Below are 20326 nucleotides of genomic sequence, written 5' to 3'. Positions count from 1 at the left end.
ATTAATGATATGTTTAGTGATGTAGGGTCAGGGAGTCAATCAGCCCTTTATGCTGATAATGGTGTCATTTGAAAAAGAGGTAAAAATGTTAAGTATGTTAATAACAAAAATGTTGAAAATTGGTCTAATAAATTGGGTTTTAAATTTCCTCAAACTAAATTGTGTTATGTTATTCTCAAAAAGTATAGTATAGTATAGAAAGTATAGAAAAAGTTAAAGAATTAAATTTTTTGGGATTTATGGTTGGATGAAAAATATTTATGGAGGAAGCATATTGAAACAAAGTGTAAAAAAGTAATAAATCTAACCAGATGCATCTCTGGTATGGAAGTTCTTTATATAGAGCATTGAGGAGATCAATGCTAGATTATGGATGTATGATACAGAGAAATTAGACAGACTGCAACATAGAGCATTAAGAATGTGTATAGGAGCAATAAAAACTACTACAATAAATGCATTATTGGTGGAATGTAATGAAACTCCATTCGATTTAAAATGGAATAAACTATCTCTATCTTATTGGTTATGATTACAGGATGAGAAATATTTTGCATCTACATGTAGGTAAAGGTTTCAGTTGGAACATAGGTAAGAAAACTAAAGAATGTGATATGAATACATTTGATTTTATTACAGAAAATGTCATAATTCCACCATATTTCTAGAAACTATGGTTAATTTAGATATAATTAAAAATAAATATATATAATATAATTAAAAATAAAAGAGAATGGTTGGAGAATGGAAAGGAAAATATTTGTAATTTAGTTCAAGAAATATTATGGCTATTTAAAAATGTACACAGATGGTTCTAGAGATCCTGGTCATGATCATGTGGGTGTGCGTATTGCTATTCTTGAATTCAAAGTAAGATTCAATAAAAGAATATCCAATCATGTGTCTATATATACAGCTGAACTAGATGCAGTATCTTTGGGTTTACAATGGGTGGAGAAAGACAAAAAAAATCAAACAACTGGAGATTATATTTTAATAGAAATTTACTCAGTATTGTTAAGTTTAGAAAGATTGCAAATAGATGTTAAGTTTTGTTGATTCCAGCACATGTAGGAATCTTAGGGAATGAAGAAGCTGATAAATTAGCGAAAAATGTGCTAAATAATTCTGATAAAATAGAGATTCCCCTTTGATTCCTCTTTAATGAAAAGTAAAATTGATAAACAGTGGCAAAAAATAAATAAAGAAAGAAATATGGGATTTAGATAATAAAGGAAGAGAATATTACAGAATTCAGAAGAGAGGAAACAGAAGAGAGGAAATAATATAGTCAAGACTAAGGTTAGGACATACTAGACTTAATAATATGTTATTTCTTACGAGTAAAATAAACACAGATAAATGTGAGGTATGTGATTGCAAATAAAATGTAGATGTTTTAGTATAATGTAGAAGATTTAACGAAGAAAGAGAAACATTTAAAGAATGTATTATCATATTTGGGAGGGAACGGGATATTAAAGGTATTCTAGGGATAGAAAATTCCCAAAGTGAAGTTGTTGAAGTTTTAATGAAGTTTATGCATGAAACTGGAGTAGTTAGAAGATAAAGCCATGATTTTACACACTCCAATATGGGTGGCGGTATGCACCTTTAACGCCATAAAACTAAACGAAGAAGAAGAAGACAACACCTGCGTGACGTCACAGCTAGATTGAACTCAAATCCCGGAAAAACACAAACGACCACAAATGTGTCAACTTTCGCAGTTGCGTAAACGAACATCATTTCAGTCATAAAAGGTAAGTAAAATTATAATCTCTCAGTGTAGGCTATACTTGGTGTTGTTTATTTGGAAAGCAGTGCTCGATTATAGATAAAGCCACATAAAACAAGTTTTTTTTATATACCTAAAAGATATCTTCAGTTTTATTAAGCGAAAATACCTGTTCTACTAGAACTGAGGCTCTTCTGGTTTTTAACACTGTTCTTCTCGTGGCAGAAGGGCGTGCACCATGCCTACAGCTGACCGTGTTGGACTGACCCACTGTAAGTTTGCCCTGGTGTTGGCAGTCCTCCTGGATCTTCTCGGGGTGTCTGCTCTTCTGATCGGTGTGTTCGTGCCGCTTGAGGTCGGGGGTCGCGACTTTGGGGATCTGTTGTTGTATTCGGGAGCTCTGCTGGTGTTGATGTCTATGGGGGGCTGGGTCATGTGGTACAGTGGGAATATTGAGGGTTTGAAATCAGGGACTGAGCTGACACACAAACGCAACGCCGTGGAGCGGCTCGCTCGCACCCTGAGCCGCCGCATACGGAAGCCCCACCGCGGCCGCAGCACGCCCTGAGCCCCGCGCGAGGCCAACATCTCAGATGGAAAATGGTTCGATAAGCACGGATGAAGGCTAACAGATACAGTATGATTGTTACAATGTGGTGTTTGATGCTACTACTACAAAAACTATGAAATTGCAGTTATGTGGAACTGTAGTGTAATGTACATTTTTTTTTACACGTAATTCTGTAGCCTATTTCTTTTTTGCAGCAACACTTTTATACAGTATATATATATCTTCTGTTGTGAAAAACATGGGTGATAAAAAAAATTTAAGCACTGATCAGTTTTTCATAATTTAAAACCGAGCATGCAGCATTGGAGCTTCATTTTAACAATACTGAATAGTTTTCAGAACAAAACTAAACTCAATTTATAATCAGAGTGAAAATGTATTTACAAAGTTGCACATTTTCATAACATTTTCCAGTTAACAAAACATTGTCACTTTTTCTCTCACTTATTAAATAGGTAGAGACACACATTCCAAAAATACTGCATAACAAGTCACCATACAGAAGCTTCCATTGATTTCACAACAAATAACTTTGAAACCAATAATAATAAAATGAAAAATAAAACCTCACCATAAACACCAAACCTAAAGAAAAATAACCATTTTGTTCAGATTGAAGTATGTGCACTATAGATGTCAAAGTCACCGAATGCAGGTAGTGTGTCAATCTTGATGTCACTTTTCTTTGTGCAAGTTTTTTTCCAGTTTTTCTAATGCACGACAAGCAACCAACAGACTCTTTTTGAAAATACTTCACGTTGTGGCCAGCAGCATATCAGTTGCATCACTCCTCATGATTTAAAATAAAATAAACTAAAAATTATATATTAATAGGTCCTGGCCTAGCATTACAATTACAAACCATCTTTGTTTCAGTATTTAGGATGATTGTTGTGTATAATTAAAAAAAGAAAAAAAGTCATGGGTCAAATACAAGGCGGAATTTGGAAACACACACTAAGGCACACTGGAGAGAAGTCTGTGGAGCAGTTACAGAACTTAAAAAAAATACAATATCATTTAAAGTTAGATCACACACAAAAAAAAAAAAACTAAAATGAAAGTGCAGAATGAAGATTTGTAGGTCCAAAATTATATTTCTTAAAACTCTTAATGATTTACTTTGACTTTAGCCCTTTACTTCTCTTTGGGAGCATCAATAGAAGGGGGACAGGAGAAAAGTGATGCATTGTTTATGTAGTACGCTCAATCCTATCCAGATAGAGCTTAAAGACTGTTTGAGTGAACAGCTGAAGTGCTTTCAGAGGGCGGGGCTTGGGACAGAGGGGGTGGGGCTCTGCCAAATAATCATGTGACTTCGTTCTGATCTCTGTAGGACAGACTCACTGGCCCCATCACTTCCATCATCTCCTAAAGAAAAGAATAGTACATTTAATTATAATCTTATCTTTAAAAAATATTCTCAATTTAAAAATTTAAATTATATATGGCATAATAACTGTGCCAAAAGGAAAGTCACACCAATTCGGAAGTTGATGTATCCTTCCCCACCACTGAGAATGAGCTGATAGGTAGTAGCAGCGCCATCTGCTGAACTGGAGGAACTACGGCAGCCTGCATTGGTTAGAAAAATAAATAAATAAAAAGTATTTAAATTCTTCCCAATACTGATCTCCCATCTACTGTTATTGAATGTAAACAATATTTGTTTCGAACCTGGAGCAGAAATGATGAATTTAACTGCTTGTCGATGGCCATGGTAACAGAGCTGAGCTGAAGCAAGAGAGCAGTATGGTATAGAGCAGGACTCTGAAGCTGCAAAAAAATTTTACAAAATAGATTAAAAATATATATATATTGTAGAAGTTACACAATTCAAAACCATTTAAGAATAGTTATTTTTAGTTAGGGGGAAAACACTCACACAGGGAAAGTGGAACTGAGAAGATTGCCCCACTTCCTGTTCCCACCCACAACCGCCCGCTGACCACAGTCAAGGCTGTGATCTGAAGAGGAGAGAGGGACAGGAAAGCAGAGCCTGCCAAATGAAGACACCCAGGCAGATTAAATAATAAAAAAAAAAAAATCACATACAAAATCAGCTGTCACTTTTGTTAATTTTTAATGCATAGTCAACAACTCACTAATGCTTTGGAAGAGACACCTATGCATGTAAAATTCTATAAATTACCCATATTAATAAATAAATACAAATACCTAAAGCTTTAGTCACTATGGATGATAAATCTACTTCTTGTAGAGGACGGCCAGTTGTCCAATCAAATAGCCTAAGAATTGGATCCAAACGGCAGGCAGCCCAAACGCCACTCCCTGCCGTGCACAGAAAACGCACCTGCTGCTCACTTCGCTCAGACACTGTGAACGATTTCTAAATGGACAGAAAGAGAAACGTGAATGAGTGAGGATTGTGAAGCACAAGATGAACAATCAATGACACCTTTTTCGGTCAGAGACCAACCTCTACTTTCCGAGTTTTCACACTGATCATGTAAACTTTATTCCAGTAGCCCACCCAAAGGCAGCCCTCTTTTGCTAGGCAGCAACGAACGGGCTGCAAAGGTGGCGTGCCGAGCGAAAGCACCTCTTGAGACTGAAGATTCCAGACGCCTAGAAAAATTATAATTACAAGTAATAAGTATGTATATTTTAAAAAACACACCCAAGCAGACTAAGCCACAAAAACACACCTGAACTGTGAGTGAAGAATGCAAGCGTCCCATTGGCCAAGCCAGCGATCACCTCGCCCTGAGAATACCTTTACAAACAGGAGGGATTCTATTAGAAACCTCAGGAATTTCATTTACACCACAGGTGACACAAGCTGAAAAATATTCAACAGACACTAACGTCAGAGAGTGAACCCCCTCAGAAAGACTGACGGACTGCAAACAGCGGCGCCTGGAGCTGGAGGACGAATGAATCAGCACACTGCAAGAAAGAAACATGAGCAGTTGAAACCCATGCAGCAGAAAAAAAAAGTATATACTGTATGTACACACACACACACACACACATACATACATATATATATATATATACACACACACATATACATTATATATATATATATATATATATATATATATATATATATATATATATATATATACACACACATATATATATATATATACATACACATATACATTATATATATATATATATATATATACACACACACACATATATATATATATACATATATATATATGCATATATATATATAAAATAGGAAGACTTCATTTGCAAAAACATAACTAATTAATCCAAATAATATCAATCAAACTGCAGTTGGCCTGTTTTGATTAAATAACAAAAAAAAAAACAATAATAATAACTTTTTCAACTACAAACAATATATATACTGCATTTAGAAGATATTTATTTCTGTAAACTATGCATGAAAATTTGCCTGTGGCTCAGTGGTAAAGCATTGTGTTTGCAGTGCAAAAGGTAGTGGGTTCAATTACATACTGGTAAAAAATTTATGGCCTGAATGCCCTGTAAGTCGCTTTGGATAAAAGCATCTGCTTAATGCATAATTGTAGATGTAAACTAATGTTAGTGATAAAAACCTACTGAAATAAAATTAAATAAGAATGGCATGCCTCACCCTCCATCCAGTGTTCCAATCCACACGGTCCCTGCAGTATCTCCTAACACAAGCACAGACATAAGTAAAACACATACTCTTAGAATTACATACTCTCATATGAAGACAAATGCCATGAAACGTTAATAATGCATATATAATTTAAACTACAGACAGGTGTTATTTACAGAGTATTTTTTAAGTTTATGATGGGTAAAGTGAAGAAAATACCAAAGAAGGATCTTGCTAAAATAAATAAAATCCCTCAACTTGAGGAGACTGGTTTTAAATAACTGTAAACTTCATAAATAACCTGTTTAATGAGTTTTCTCAGTCTATACCTTTAGGACATAAATAACTATATTTATAATTAAAATTTGTTAATTGACAAAATGCATGCAAGCGTTATATATTGTAACTACTTCATGTCAAATACTATGTTGCAGTGAGTGATGAGAGGTCTCTTGTCAAGGACCACTGACCCATGCTGTAGTCAGATACATTTTTTACTAATATGTTTTGTTGGCTTTAAATAAAAGTAAAATAACTTGATTAACTTAACACAGTAAGAAGGACCAAATATGTTTTTGATTTAAGTTACAATTATCTGGAAAATACAGTATGTACACTACAGTGGGAAAAAGTTTGGGATCATATGTAAAAACAGTACCGTTTTGCTGTATTTTTCATCAAATAATTGCTGCCTAGCTGAGCATAAGACCCACATACTTCTTTCAAATACATTTATCTTACAAGCCCCAAACAACTGAATGGTAGTGTACTTTAAAAATGCAAAAAGAAAAATCTGTATTTTTCCTTCTTGGAAAAAAGCATACATTTTAAAGTGTTCTTGAGTAGAAAAGCACACATTCCTCTAGATAATATGATAGATAAGTACTATTACTCAGATATCACCCCTGACATCAGAAGTCTTACACAAGCACCACTGATCCAGCTGTGAACACCTGGGGAAATTCTACAAAGCTGCAGAGCTCAGACTGACCAGCAGGGGGCACAGCACAGATGCATAACGCAGGGGACGTGGGTGGGAGGCTGAACTGATCCAGAATGGTATTGGAGCGAGCCGGGTCAATCACTGTGACATCACTGCTGGATGCAGGTCCAGTGACGGCCCACACAGAACACTGAGGATGGGAGGCGGCGAGTGACATGTTTACAACCATCAATGACATCATGCAACATGGTAATTAGATGAAGGTGGTGGTTAAATGCATTTTTGGACAAGAAAACAACCTGTTCTGTAATACAAGGTTCCCACATTGATGGGAAACCTGAAAATATGAGGGAAATTTAAAACTGGGATTTCCAGTACTGGGAAAGTACAATTTTATTCTAGTTATGCTTGGTTCAAAAATATTAAATTGGCGAGATTGCTTATTATGAGTGTAATGTGTATGAAATTCTGTTTAAAAAAACAGTAATCAACCAGTAATGCATTGTTTCAGAAGGTGTGGGAACCCTGTACAAGTTAATCAGCTGTAAATACTGTGTAGGTTTGTTGAACGTACCGTCTGCTCTCCTGATATCTCTGGAGGAACTGCGACAGCACATGTGAGCTGTAAAAGATTAAAGATTTATTAATCAACATCCTTTACATCCCTGTAAATGTAAACTATTGTGACGCAAGATATTAAGCACCAATTATATTATGTTCAAGCTGAAACACAATTGGCATTAGTCACCATATCCTAAACTGAATTAACCTTCTCTTCTTTTATCACTGGGACACAAAACTTTATAAAATGAAATGTTTTTATTATTAACTAAAACTAAGACTATCAAAAATAATTTTTGATCACTGAAATAAAGCTAGAATAATGTCCTACTAATTGTTAATATTGTAAGAATACATTGTCATTGTTTTTTTATCATTATATATATATATATATATATATATATATATATATATATATATATATATATACACACACACATACACATGTACGTGTATGTAATTATTTTTTTAGTATTGAAATAATCATATAATGAATATTAATAAATATAATGTATCTACTGTAACTGTTGTGTATATTTACCATAGAGGAATTTTGGTGTCATTTATCTGTAAGAAAAAGCTGAAACTAATGTAAATCTAATAAAAAATCTAAAATAAAATAAAATATGAATATTAGATGAAATGCTTAAAAGGGCATCGTTCACACAAAAATAAAAATTCGGTCCGCATTCACTTATTTACAAAACTTACTTTCATCTGCTGAACATAAAAGAAGAATGTTGGGAACCAAACAGTTGACGGTAGCCATTGACTTCCATTGTATGGAAAAAAATCCTCTTGAAGTCAATGGCTACCATGGTTCCCAACATTCTTCAAAATATCTTCTTTTGTGTTCAGCTTAATAAAGAAACTTTAACAAGTGGGGGGTAAGTAAATGATGACAATTAAAATTTTTGTGTGAACTATCCCTTTAATGCTGAAATATTAAAATTGGTAGGACTATTAGGATAAATAATAGCTTCAAAATAATAATAAATACTATAACAGTATGTCAATAGTACTACAGTAACAGTGGATGACTGTTCAGGGACTCTCACCTTCGCTGTAGAGTCTCTCTGGTCCAGCAGTCTCAGCTGGATGAGGACGGGCACATCTTTGGGCTCAGGAGGGAGTTCAGAGTCCTGTTCCACACAAACACACACACTTTCAGAATCAACTGACAGATTCATAATTCCATTCATTACATGTAAATATTGTTCATAAGCACACTTGGAATTGAATCTGTGTTTCAGATGCACTTTGGGGCATAGACAGCTCTATACCTGGTGCTGTAGATAACAAGATATAGATGTGCGTTTACCTTTATGTTTGTAACACGGAGAGGCATACTCCAGCCATGGAGCTGTTTTTTACCCAGAGTACCCCACACATGAGAACGGATCTCCCTGTACAACTCTCTTTTTCTTAATCTGGGAGATGGAGAACTTCTTCACAAGAAAAAAAAATCATTCACTATTTGAACAAACTGTAATAATGAAAAGCACAAGAAACAGAGGATCTGTGTGTGTGTGTGTGTGTATATATATATATATATATATATATATATATATATATATATATATATATATATATATATATATATATATATATATATAGTCTCTCAAATACACACCATTGTTCAAAAGTTTGGGTCAGTTAATTAAATTGATTAAAACTGACAGTAAAGACTTTTTTAATGTTAAAAAATAGAATATTAGAATATGAATATGAATAGAATATGCTGTTCCTTTAAACTTTCTGTAATATAAATGTATCATGCATAAATGTAGTGAAATATTTGGTAGCAAAACTTTTTAACAGTTATAATAATTTCAGCATTTTAGAATTATTTCTGAATGATATTGAGACAATAAGAGTGAAGTAAAAATTCAGCTTTGCCATCACAGGAATTAATTGCATTTGAAAATATGTTAACATAAGAGTTACTTTTTTCAATAATATTATTGTTTTACTTTATTTTTATCAAATAAATGCATCCTTGGTGAGCACAAAAGGCATCTTTCAAAAACAAACCGATCTTACCATTTTTGAATCGCAGTGTATATTTGAGTGAATCACATTTCTATTAATTTGTGTGTGACATTTAAATAAATTTACATTACATTATAAATACAAATACCACATACAATGAATTGAATACACCTCTTCTGTAATTATAATGTATTTAATTTCTAAATCATTATTTATCCTGTATTTTTTTTTTCCTGGGGCAAAAATTTAACCCTGTAAAAAAAAAAAAAGTACTTCAAAAGTCCTTCAGTGATTATTAATATCGGAGGTCAGGGTCATATGGTGCAACCAACGAGCAGGGGGGAAAAAGCATAAAACAGGAAATGACAGACAGCATCATGACTGTGTGTCAAGTTACAATAATAAGAAACAGCAATTCCAAGAGGATCCTCGCACCGCGAGGCAATTTAAGATTTCTTGTAAATCAAATAACATTTTTAAGAACCATATTAAACTAACATTTATACAAAGAGTACATTTATAAGAACTTGTTACACGTTAATGAACCAATAAATCAGGTCTTAGAGACCTGAAATCCCCATATCATGTAACACTTAAATACAAAGGAAAATAATTATCATGGCTATCAATTAGCAGGTATTTAAAACTACTACTGCAAGAGGACTCACTCTGTTTGGGGTGATTTTCTAGGGAGTTGCTGTGGAGACCCCACTGGAGTTGAAGCTGCTGTGGGAGAGATGGTTAAAGCAACAGCTGAGGCTGGAGCTAACTGACCCTTTGTCAAACCTAGAAAGCGATTAAACCTGCAAGAAAAACGAGAGGCTCACAGCAGGAAATACCACGCAGCAACTCACTGTAAGAGCTAGTTGTACAGTATATACAGTAACCTCACCTGCTCCAGACACTTCCCTTCCCTTCCACAGGGGGGCGCTCTTCTTTTGTAACTCTACTGTAGTACAGGAGGACAGAATACATAAATCAGTGTGTGTGTATACTACAATTGTTCATGTTCTGTTTAAAAACAACAACAACAACAACAACAAAAAAAGAGGTCTTTGGTTGTGCAGAGGTCACAATCTTAGGGCGCTGTGGGTATTTGGTTTCTCAGGTGCTCAGGAGTGAGAGATTTTTCTGGGAAGTTATTTCAATAGTTCACGCTTACATATAATTAGCTGAGGTATGGAATGCGTATTTGGCGTGCTGTCCGGGGAAGGGCTCCGAGCTCGGGAATGGCCCGAACCTAGAGTACCCCCCCTTCCCCGTCTATTTATAAAGTGAACTTGAAGTGAGGAGATGGGGTGGAGGAGGGATGCTGATAAACCGTCAATAGATAGAGGTAAGTCAGCGATATTTATACTATGGGATTGATTACTTGATTATGGTCCACCTGTGTTGGTTAGGCTAAGTATCTGACGCGCTCCTCCCGAATCTTATTAATAAAATTACATTTATAGGCTTCATTCAAAGTTACAAATATACAGACAAGCCATATGATTTGTTGCATCATTAATACCCATAATGCTCCACATACGGAGAAGGCGAACAGATCAGTCAGTTTACTGTTCAGTCAGTATAAGATTTGCATCAAGGGAGAGAGAATTTAACACACCTCTGAAGCTGAGCACGCCGCATAGCTTCCTGCAGTTCGAACAGTCGCTCTTTGTACTGATTCTTCTCCATGACCACCCGGGCCATCTCAGAACGAGAAAAGCGACGGAGGGAGGTAGGTAGTGAAGCCTGGAGAGAGCAAGAGAGAACGAGGAAGGAATTAGTGACTGATTTCAATGTTACTAAAAAAAGTATCATTTCTAGAATAGTGACGTCCATAAACATTTCAGGAATGCAACTAAAATCAATCACAGACTTACATCAGGGTCCTCTGAGATTGTCTCAAGCTCTTTTCGTAACCTGTTTTAAAAATATAAAAAGCCATTTCATAAAAAAACATATTACAGAACAAGCTAAACACAGACTGTTAACAAACCTATTCATTTGAACCATTAAAAGTAACAAAACAGATGAAAATTACTCTTTGAGAGATTTTTTTACCGCTTGATTTCATCCTCCATCTCTTTGGTTTTTCCTTCCAGTCGGCTGATGGTTTCACGGCAAGAATCAAGTTCCATAGTCAGGGCAGATCTCTCACTGGTCACCTCCTCAACCCGGGATATAAGGGCCTTACGAGCAGCATCCACCATTTCACTGAGACAGAGACACAGACAGGGATACACACACACGAGTAGAGACACAGAGAGAGGAAAAACTGAATAATAAAACATAATACGGGTCATGATCAGAGCCTCAAACAGATTGATAAGAAAAACTGTCTTACTGAGTGTGTTTTAGTTCCTCATACTGAGAAAGAATCTGCTCGAACTGCTCTGTGCTATCTGCAAACCAAACAAAAACACAAAGCTTCAACCACACACATCTGTAGACAGTGATGGATCTATATTTAAGTAAAGCATAATGCAAAGTCAGCTGGTTATTATTAGTGTTAAACTTATTCAAATAAATAAGGGGTTCTGAAATGATCCTGAAATGGTTTATTTTACAAAAATATCCAGCTGACTGTACATTTGAATGCTTATTACAAGGCCGTACCAAAAAAATTAAATAAATGAATGGACATGAAATATTAGCTTGGGGTTAAATTATTTTATTATATGAAAAGAAAGGGGCAACGGAGTGATACAGTGCAGGAGAGCGAGGGCCAAATTTACAGTTTAGTGGTCACTATACAAAAATATTTGAATGCTGCAATTGACCAATCAGAATCAAGTCTTCCAGAGAGCTGCATAATAAACAAAAAACTTAAGATTTGATAAAAAAGGATTTGATGCTGTTCTCCCTGTTCTTCTAAGCAACACACATACATTCAAATTAGACACATGATAGTACTGTACCTCTGACACTGGCCCCCCGGTCGACATTTTCGACATATTCACTGCTGAGTTCAGATAACTCTGAAAACACAGAGTCTGTATTTCTCAAATCCCACTCCAAGCAATCAGAGTCATCATCCATCTCTTCCTCCTCCTCTGTTTTATCTCCATCTTTCACCTTCTGGTCTTCATCCACCTCTCCCTTATCCTGCTGGCCTTGATTCATTTCATCAAGCAAACTGGAGTTTAAATCAGAAGTTGCTGTCTTTGAGCAAACAGTGGAGCTGGAGAGAGCAAAAGAGAGAGAGAGGTGAACAAAAAGACAAAAAAAAAAAACTAAGATAAAAAGATAACGTTTATTGGAAAGAGATTTTTGTATAAAAGAAACACAATCAATAATAACTCAGATTGTGTTTCTTCTTGTTTTTCCATGAAGGAAAAGAATCACAATGAATCATCTAACATGACTTAAAAGTAAACCAAATAAAAGAACAACAACAGGATGATCCACGCCCACTCACTTCCTGGACTCAAAGTGGAAGATAAAAACAATTGATATGTAGATTCTTAAGTCCTTTACAGTATAAAAAAAAACTACAAGACTGTTTTCTATTGTAATATATTTTTTCATATACATAATTAACATTCAACATGGTCAAAACTGCAACAGTCTAGGGCAAAACAATGAGATGTTATATAGATTTCTGTACCTAGTTTGGATAAAGCCCTTCAGATGAGCCAGCTCAGGGGTGGAGCTTATGATGTCACTGATGAAGGACTGACCGTTATTATTATCAGCTTCAGCATCGGTCACTTTGCTCATTTCTGACGCAGTGGAATCAGGGGCACTGCCAGCTTTTGGATCATGCTGCAAGATAAAAAGGATGCTGTTATGAAAGTACAGACATTTATTGTATAACAGTAGACATTAATGCAAAAATATGCAAAGTAATGTTTGGAGAAAACAACAAATGAACCTCTTCAGTGGAGGTTTCTGTTTGACCGTGGGTAGAAACAGCTTCTGAATGTTTGCGGTGCACATGATTCCTGCAAACAAGGAGAATGTCCCGCTGACACTTAACAACACTCTAATTGTTACCTTCTCAAATGCACAGGAAATTTTAGTCTTTTTGCAAATCATGCCAAGCAAGAAATGTGTACCACATTGTGGCATTCCTTTACCTCTCAAGAAAGGGGAAGTGTGTGTTACCTAAAAGTGAAGGCTTCACTCTCCCACTCCTTTTTCTTTTCCAGCAGATCTCGGTGTGTCAGTACTAACTGGATATTAAAAGAGAAGATTGAAAAAAATATATTTTAGCAATTTAAATGTAAAGTAACCAACAAGCTCAAGCTAAACTAACACAGATGCACAGACCTTGTTATGTGTGTGTTTCATTGAGTTTAGCTCTCGTGTCAGATTTGCTTTCTGCTCCTCCAAAGCCATCACTACAAATAAAAGACAATGCTTATATACTTCAAATATTTATTTAAATAGACCATGCCAATGTGTTACCATTCAAGATGGGCAGATAGAGGGCAGAAGGGTGAAAGGTTTTATTCGGAGAGACTCACATTGATCAGCTTGTTCCCTGGCTTTCTTCTCCAGCTCTCTTTCTCTCTTTTCTCTCTCCTTTTCTCTTGCACGCATTGCCCTCCTCTCTTGCTCAAACTGGTCATCCAACTCCAAATAGCGCTGACAGCATGTAGACAAGTTTCATTTTTTAAAAAGTTTTTACATTTAATAGGTGCAACTTTGTGCAAAACTTGTAATAAGAAAGGAAATGACAATGAAATACATAATAAATATGTTTCAAATCATGCACACTCACATGAGATGGCATCAGTTAAGATATACGTATTATTCACGGTTGACTGCTAAATGTATATTTAATAATAATAATAATAATATATTTATTTATTATTATTTTTGTTAAACTCAATGTAGTTGAATAAATAGGATGTGAATTAATAATTACATATTATAATGGATATTAAAAACAATTAGTCAATTAGAAATATGACCAATTTGAACAGAACTTATCCAGGCGGTCACAAATAGCTTTATTCTGTTTATGGAGTATTAAGCTTCCCATAAACCCATAATTGTTGAATGCATGAATGGGCCACTAACTCTGCCTATGGGTGCCAATATAAAATCCCAAACTACAGTTCTGTAATATAAAGCAGTTCACGTTTAAAGTTGAAATATTTTTGGAGAAAAAAAAAATAATAATAAAAAAGGTTAAAAGGTCACAGAAGAGCTTCAATTCTTCCTTCCCACCATTGTGTCTCACCTCTTGGCTCTCTCTCCTCAGGGTTTTCTCATTCTGATACCTCTCCAGCAGTTCTTCTCTCTCGTCTTTCTCTTTCTCGGCCTCCTCCTCTCTCTCTCTCAGCTGAGCCCTGCAGCTCGCCAGCCCTTCCAGAACCCAGACGAGGATGGGCAGCAGTGACTCCACCACACCAGCTCCATGAGTCTCCACCACCGACTACAAAGAAACAGCGTGAATCGTATTCCCCCAACACATTAAATGCTCTTATCTCAGTGGGCAGCTGCACTCACAGGAAGAGCTCTACATATAACTTGTGCTTATAAAGGGGAAAAAATACTACGGCTCACTTCCCTTATGAAAGTCAGCGAAACATCTGCTCTCTGAACTTCGCACTTGTGCAAAGTGGCAAATGATAAAAATGCCTCTAAAGGTCCTGTTTACACCGAGAACAACTATGTTCTGTTTATTATGAATGCACTTTGCAGTTATGTTGTCTGCAAACTTGAAATGCTCGAGCTCCTTGAAGTCGAGTGGATTCTGACTGTCAATGTTTTTATCATTCATCAGCTGGAAAAGAGCTCTGAAAGTGATTCCAACAATCTGGTGTTATCGTTGCGGTGTGAATTTTTGAGTTGTAAAACTTGGTGTGAACAGGCCTTAAGAGTTATTTTAATTGGTCAGTGAATAAAAGTGGAGGCTCTTAATTGGTTACCTGCAGCTCCGAATACAGTTTCCCCGCCTCCTCGCTCACAATATCCGGATCCAGCTCCAGTTCTCCGCTTCCACAAAGAGCGCTGTCACCATAATCCATGTTTCACAGCTCTCTGTTCTATGACTGGCTTATTTAATAAAACTATAATTTGAATGTACCCCCAGTCTTGCTATTCAACCCAAAACTCTTCGTTTTTTAATCACACTGTTTTCACTACCTTAAAATGGATTCAGCGTGTACCAAAACAAGGATGAAAATAGTATGGTAGAGTGTTAGTGACTGCATATGCACTTACTGAAATATCTCTTCTTGCCCCTATAAATATCTACCCAGAAGCAGAACTATTTTCTTAAGCCACATGGTATTTCCAGTGAATTTCCCTTCTTCCATGCTTCTCGTTTTCTGTTTCAAATTCATTTTCAAAGACTAAACTGACTGAAGGCCTCAGTTAGTCAGCACTGCTCATGTCTGGAGGTGATTTGGTGTCCATTCTGGTGGAATAAAAAAGGGTAGTAGCATTAGTAAACCATTTTGAACCACTTGTCATTTATGCACTATTTATACCCCACATTGACAGCAAGAGTACATGGACTATTCAAGTGAAACATAAAATGGGGCACACAACCTAAAGTATAATTCTCTAATACTGTACGTTTACATAAATGTTAACAGAAATCGTGTCCATCTTCGTGATCAAGCACTCCAAAACGTGTTAAGCTCAACTGCTTGGTTGCAGTTTTAGATCTGATGTTGTAAAATCCTACAACTTAACTTTTGTTATTAAATTGTGTGTAGCTCACCCAAATATAATGCTTGTTTTTTAGTTAGAGATATGTAAATAAATGTTTTTATATTCTTTGTCTAGTTCACCCTAAATAGTGAACAAGCTAGTGAAAAGGTTATTTAAACAATCAAAACAACGTCATGCAAATTTGTGCACATACTGTAAGCACATGCATAAGCACGCAAACACATTTTTAACCCCATAAAGGTAAACACGTCTCTCAGACTCAAAGAAACATTACCGAGTGAATCAAAAGTACAAAAATAAACTTTAATATTCAACAGAAAGGCAAGTAAACTTTGAGTGACGTCGGCAAACACCTTGAACGCTGTGCCTGGATTGACAGTTGGTCTTTTAGCGGTACATTTCACAAGTAAAAGATTATTTATTGTGATTGTAGCATATTTATCAACTCACCTTTACATATTAGTGAGGCTCGGACACCATGTCTATAAGTTCATGCGGATGAAATTCAAGTCCTTCGCGTTAGAAACGATATCAATTACTCTAAACCAGGTTAAAGAAGGAGGCGCGGTTAGAGCGTCAGCAGTTTGAGTGACGTCAGTCTGGACCTATCAAAAAGAAGATCACTGAATAAGAACCAATTATTATGCAGAATGGACGGGAGATGGGCGGGGTTTTCTCCGACGAGAAATGAAAACTTTCCTGAAACTTGACCATTGACACGTGATGGCTCAGACTTATCATGTGACTTCTTGGTAGAAAAGCAAACACACCTGGCTAAATACTTCACATTCCAGTTGTGTGTTTGAGAGGTTTTAGATAATCAAAGGTTGAACGGTTTTATCTTGACCGAGTTTATCACCGTTAGATTTTAGGTTTGCGTTCATGTTTATTATGACCTGCGGACGCTCCACAGACAGCGACTCATTGCGATCAGATTTCAGATCCGCTGCTTGACAGAGCACAGGAAACCGAGACAGAGCTTCTGCTGCTGCCACCGACTTAACAAAAGAATATTGGACACACTGAACGAATACGGTACTCTGGAAACAACGTCCATTTTAAATTATAACAAAATGCATTGTAGTAAAAAGTTTCATTGTTTTATAAGTAATGCCAAAAATGCAATATTTTGTCATGATATTTACTAATTTTATATATATTTTGTGCTTACTGCATTTGTCAAGCTAAAACCTTTACATATTTTGTTTCAATAAATAAATAAATAAAATAAAAAGCTTTGATAAAAAAAATGTTATGCATTTTGTCTATATTTAATTTAGATGGTTTTTTTGTAATGTTTATATGTATAATATTGTAAAGTCGCAACCAATACAGGTTTTAAACATTCCTCATATTTAGTAAAAAAAAAAAAAAAAAAAATTCAAAGATGGCATTCCCATGGAAAATAAGTCCAAAATAAACAGCCTAAAGAATAACAACATTAGCCTATAATCAACAATTGTTTAATTATTTATATATTCAAGCATCAACAATTATGGCATCACACATTAATTTGTTTGTAATTGCTTAACTGCAATTATAGGTCCATCAAAGTTAGCTACTGTATATTTAGAGCAACTGCATTTCTTAACTATTTAATCTATATTAAAACCACATAAAGAAATTATGGTGATATTGTTATTAATATTATATGCCGTTTTATACAGTGGCATGTTCCATTAATAACAAAACCTTCTCTGTGAAGTGAAATGAAATGGCTGAGAATTATATCCCAAAATAAATTCTGTGTATAGCAGCTTTATTTAAACAGATAAAGCTATAGTTACATTATATTGGTTCTCAACATCAACGTATTTCAACATCAGGTTCTTGGCTGATGCTTTTCAATTCCCAAAAAAGTAAAACTGCAAGCCTAAATTAGTGATATTTAACATTTCATTTAGAACAATAAATCATTGTCAGACTTCCATGTTTCGGGTCGCGTCCTGCCCCACTTCCCATAAAGACAAGGGAGTTTGTGATTGGCTCTCATCACAGCCACACTGGTGCAGGAGTCGGGCTTTCTGATGACCTCACACCACTCGGGATAGTCCACTGGTAGGGAGCTGCTGTCAGGGGGAGAAAATGCACTGAATAAATGCAGGTTAGTGGGTAGATTTGCCCCAGCACATGCAAACAGCTTGGAAAGCTTCCGTAAAAAACCTCCTGTAGGCTCAGAAGTGCAGACGTACTGATCGCAGCAGCCCACGCCGAAGGGCTCCATACACACACACTGGTAGCAGTCTTTAGTAATCCAACTCTCGCCAATGCCAAAGACCTGTCCTTCATATTCACAGGTGCCTAAAAATAGCACAAAGACTTAACGGTTTATGTATTTACACATTAGTGCCACACATAAATAGATTAAGGCCATTTGTTTGAAATGCGGTGATGTACCTTTGGTGTTGAATGTGCACTCTCCGCCTCTGTTCACTAAGAGAGCTGGAGCAACTGTGTTCAGCAGACAGCCTGCGATCAGCAGTATATGACCATTTGAACCCATCTGTAAAAATCCAGCTCTTCAGTTATTATTTAGCCTTTATTACATATCATTTGGAGTGAAGAGTAAGTTTGCATGCAGCACTTGGTTTCAAAGCTTTGTTTAAATCCTGAACTGTTTTGAGCATCACAGTATTTCAAAAGGTTTCTTTCGTCTCTCTCGAAATATACTAATGGTAAATTTTTTTTCACTCGGTTACTAAATGTTTTTGTTCCAATTTTATAGAGAATTGATAACATTTTATTAAACCGTCAGCGAAAACAATATATTTTTTACCTTTGAATCTTGTTTTTTGGTATTACTTTATTATTATTTTACAGTAAAACTTATAGCTTGGAGTATAACATTATTATTGTTTATCACTGTAGTTATTGCTTTAGATAATTTATATTAATTATATTTTTTCATTATATATCTTTTTCCTGACAGACTAACTAACCGATCCCTAAATTAAGACACATTCAGATATGTAAAAACAAAATGTTAGACTTAAAGGAAGTGAAGCTTTTACCTTTCCCTGTGAATCTTGTCTCGTATAGTGATCTTTCCTGTGCTTTCTTAAGAGTCTCTTGAGTTTATTGTGATGATGCTCCATGATCTCTCATATTTATACTGTACTTCTGCATAAATGACCCTCCTACTTGAGCATAACGCACATAGATAAATAAGATGTTATGCATTTAATACACAAAGCTATTACTTTTAATTGAAGTTAATTTAATTTATGTTGCTTCAAGAAACAGTGCATATTATTTTTGTGTTTTCGTGCACAGATAATGATAAACTAGACATTACAGCGATGGAGGTTTAAGAGTAAAGGCATTTTCAATTAAAGTAAAATGAAAAAAGTGAAAAAAAAACAAGCTTGTTAAAAATGGTATGACAATATTTACTCAGTGTCAAAATGGATATTTATGCAGTCTTATTGATGTAATCGCGTATGCAATTACACTAATCTGTTAATAAATAACTGTGTACACTGTGGGGAAATTGTGAAACGCATGAATACATCCTTGATGTCCTATTTCTGGCCCTTCAAGCTATACTCGTTTTTTGTACATGAGCAGTGAATTAGAACAAGATTATAAAATTGAGATTTGTTTGTATCAATGACAAATATCACGTCTCATCCACGTCTGTAGGGTTATATTGAGCATGCGTTTATGTATATATTCAGGGTTAAAATTGAGAAAACTTTGAAAAAACAAAAACATTTTGGAACCATTTTAAAATAACTTATGTAAAAATATTACGCTAGTAGTTACATGTTTTACAATATACGTTTTATCTGAATATTTTGTAATGCATCATCTCAAGATATTTTTTCAATGGTACTTTATTAGGTGTATTACAGTTTTGTTTATTTTTAACAACCAGGATTTTTTTTACAAAAAGAATATGGATTGAACTACTTCTGTATGACAGCTGAGTAAAATACCTTTAGTGATTAAATCTTTACCGATCGGCTGTTGCCAAAAAAAAGAGCAATGACCAAACAAATGCTTTAGGCATATACAGTACTTCATCTTCTCCATCATTCATTTTCACTATTCAGACTGAAATAGCATGAAATCATATGCAGTTTCCTTATAAAAATGTATAGCTGACATCATTTGTGCGCATGGACTATACACTTTCTGACTGCTTTCTGAGTCATGAGTTAAAGGGTAACACACAGACACACAGAGAGAGATTTCTTATTTATTACTATAATTACACAACTGGTTATAAGATATACAAACCAAATCAGATAGTGATTCAAATGATTTGAGAACCAAAGAAAGCTGGTCTGAAAGAGAGTCATCGCCCTTGAT

At 35.3% G+C, this 20326-nt stretch overlaps 2 protein-coding genes and 1 long non-coding RNA gene across 5 annotated transcripts; 1 reads left to right on the top strand and 2 right to left on the bottom strand.

Annotated features, from left to right (window-relative positions):
* The first annotated feature begins 1506 nt into the window (after positions 1–1506).
* LOC132158128 (uncharacterized) lies at positions 1507–2643 on the top strand. The gene is made up of 2 exons (XR_009437667.1): positions 1507–1763; positions 1964–2643. It is a non-coding gene; the product is annotated as an uncharacterized LOC132158128 (long non-coding RNA).
* Positions 2644–2665: 22 nt separating this feature from the next.
* Positions 2666–15481, bottom strand: LOC132158127 (C-Jun-amino-terminal kinase-interacting protein 4-like). 2 transcript variants are annotated; one of them, XM_059567409.1, is made up of 27 exons: positions 15262–15481; positions 14571–14765; positions 13849–13969; positions 13652–13722; positions 13487–13554; positions 13254–13323; positions 12987–13144; positions 12298–12560; positions 11724–11781; positions 11441–11593; positions 11260–11299; positions 11001–11128; positions 10284–10340; positions 10060–10194; positions 8721–8847; positions 8458–8541; positions 7413–7460; positions 6887–7028; positions 5905–5947; positions 5139–5219; positions 4979–5046; positions 4750–4898; positions 4488–4659; positions 4195–4308; positions 3987–4085; positions 3792–3884; positions 2666–3680 (listed from the first exon to the last, which is right to left on the bottom strand). In XM_059567409.1, the coding sequence occupies exons 1-27, from the start codon at positions 15358–15360 to the stop codon at positions 3571–3573; spliced, it is 2946 nt and encodes a 981-aa protein (XP_059423392.1). In that variant the 5' UTR covers positions 15361–15481; the 3' UTR covers positions 2666–3570. The 2 variants fall into 2 exon arrangements, with proteins under 2 accessions (XP_059423392.1, XP_059423393.1); XM_059567410.1 differs by having other exon boundaries at positions 10284–10337.
* Positions 15482–16907: 1426 nt separating this feature from the next.
* On the bottom strand, positions 16908–19075 carry LOC132157693 (prostate-associated microseminoprotein-like). Of its 2 annotated transcripts, none has more exons than XM_059566996.1 (5): positions 19024–19075; positions 18410–18515; positions 18205–18313; positions 17938–18081; positions 16908–17034 (listed from the first exon to the last, which is right to left on the bottom strand). In XM_059566996.1, exons 2-5 carry the CDS (start codon positions 18513–18515, stop codon positions 16950–16952), a joined length of 444 nt encoding a protein of 147 aa, XP_059422979.1. In that variant the 5' UTR covers positions 19024–19075; the 3' UTR covers positions 16908–16949. The 2 variants fall into 2 exon arrangements, with proteins under 2 accessions (XP_059422979.1, XP_059422980.1); XM_059566997.1 differs by having other exon boundaries at positions 17938–18078.
* Positions 19076–20326: the final 1251 nt, after the last annotated feature.

Source organism: Carassius carassius, chromosome 15, assembly GCF_963082965.1.
Source record: "Carassius carassius chromosome 15, fCarCar2.1, whole genome shotgun sequence".
NCBI classification, from domain to species: domain Eukaryota; kingdom Metazoa; phylum Chordata; class Actinopteri; order Cypriniformes; family Cyprinidae; genus Carassius; species Carassius carassius.
The sequence above is the reverse complement of the archived record's forward strand: the minus strand, read 5'-3'. Positions and strand labels throughout refer to the sequence as shown.

Coding starts and splice junctions, on each gene's coding strand:
- LOC132158127 (XM_059567409.1), bottom strand. CDS start 15,360: ATGGATTATGGTGACAGCGCTCTTTGTGGAAGCGGAGAACTGGAGCTG. Junction 13,970..14,570: donor TGAGGAGAGAGAGCCAAGAG/GTGAGACACAAT, acceptor ACATGCTGTCAG/CGCTATTTGGAGTTGGATGA. Junction 3,681..3,791: donor ATACATCAACTTCCGAATTG/GTGTGACTTTCC, acceptor TCTTTTCTTTAG/GAGATGATGGAAGTGATGGG.
- LOC132157693 (XM_059566996.1), bottom strand. CDS start 18,515: ATGGGTTCAAATGGTCATATACTGCTGATCGCAGGCTGTCTGCTGAAC. Junction 18,314..18,409: donor GTGCACATTCAACACCAAAG/GTACATCACCGC, acceptor TGCTATTTTTAG/GCACCTGTGAATATGAAGGA. Junction 17,035..17,937: donor ACGCGACCCGAAACATGGAA/GTCTGACAATGA, acceptor GTATTCGTTCAG/TGTGTCCAATATTCTTTTGT.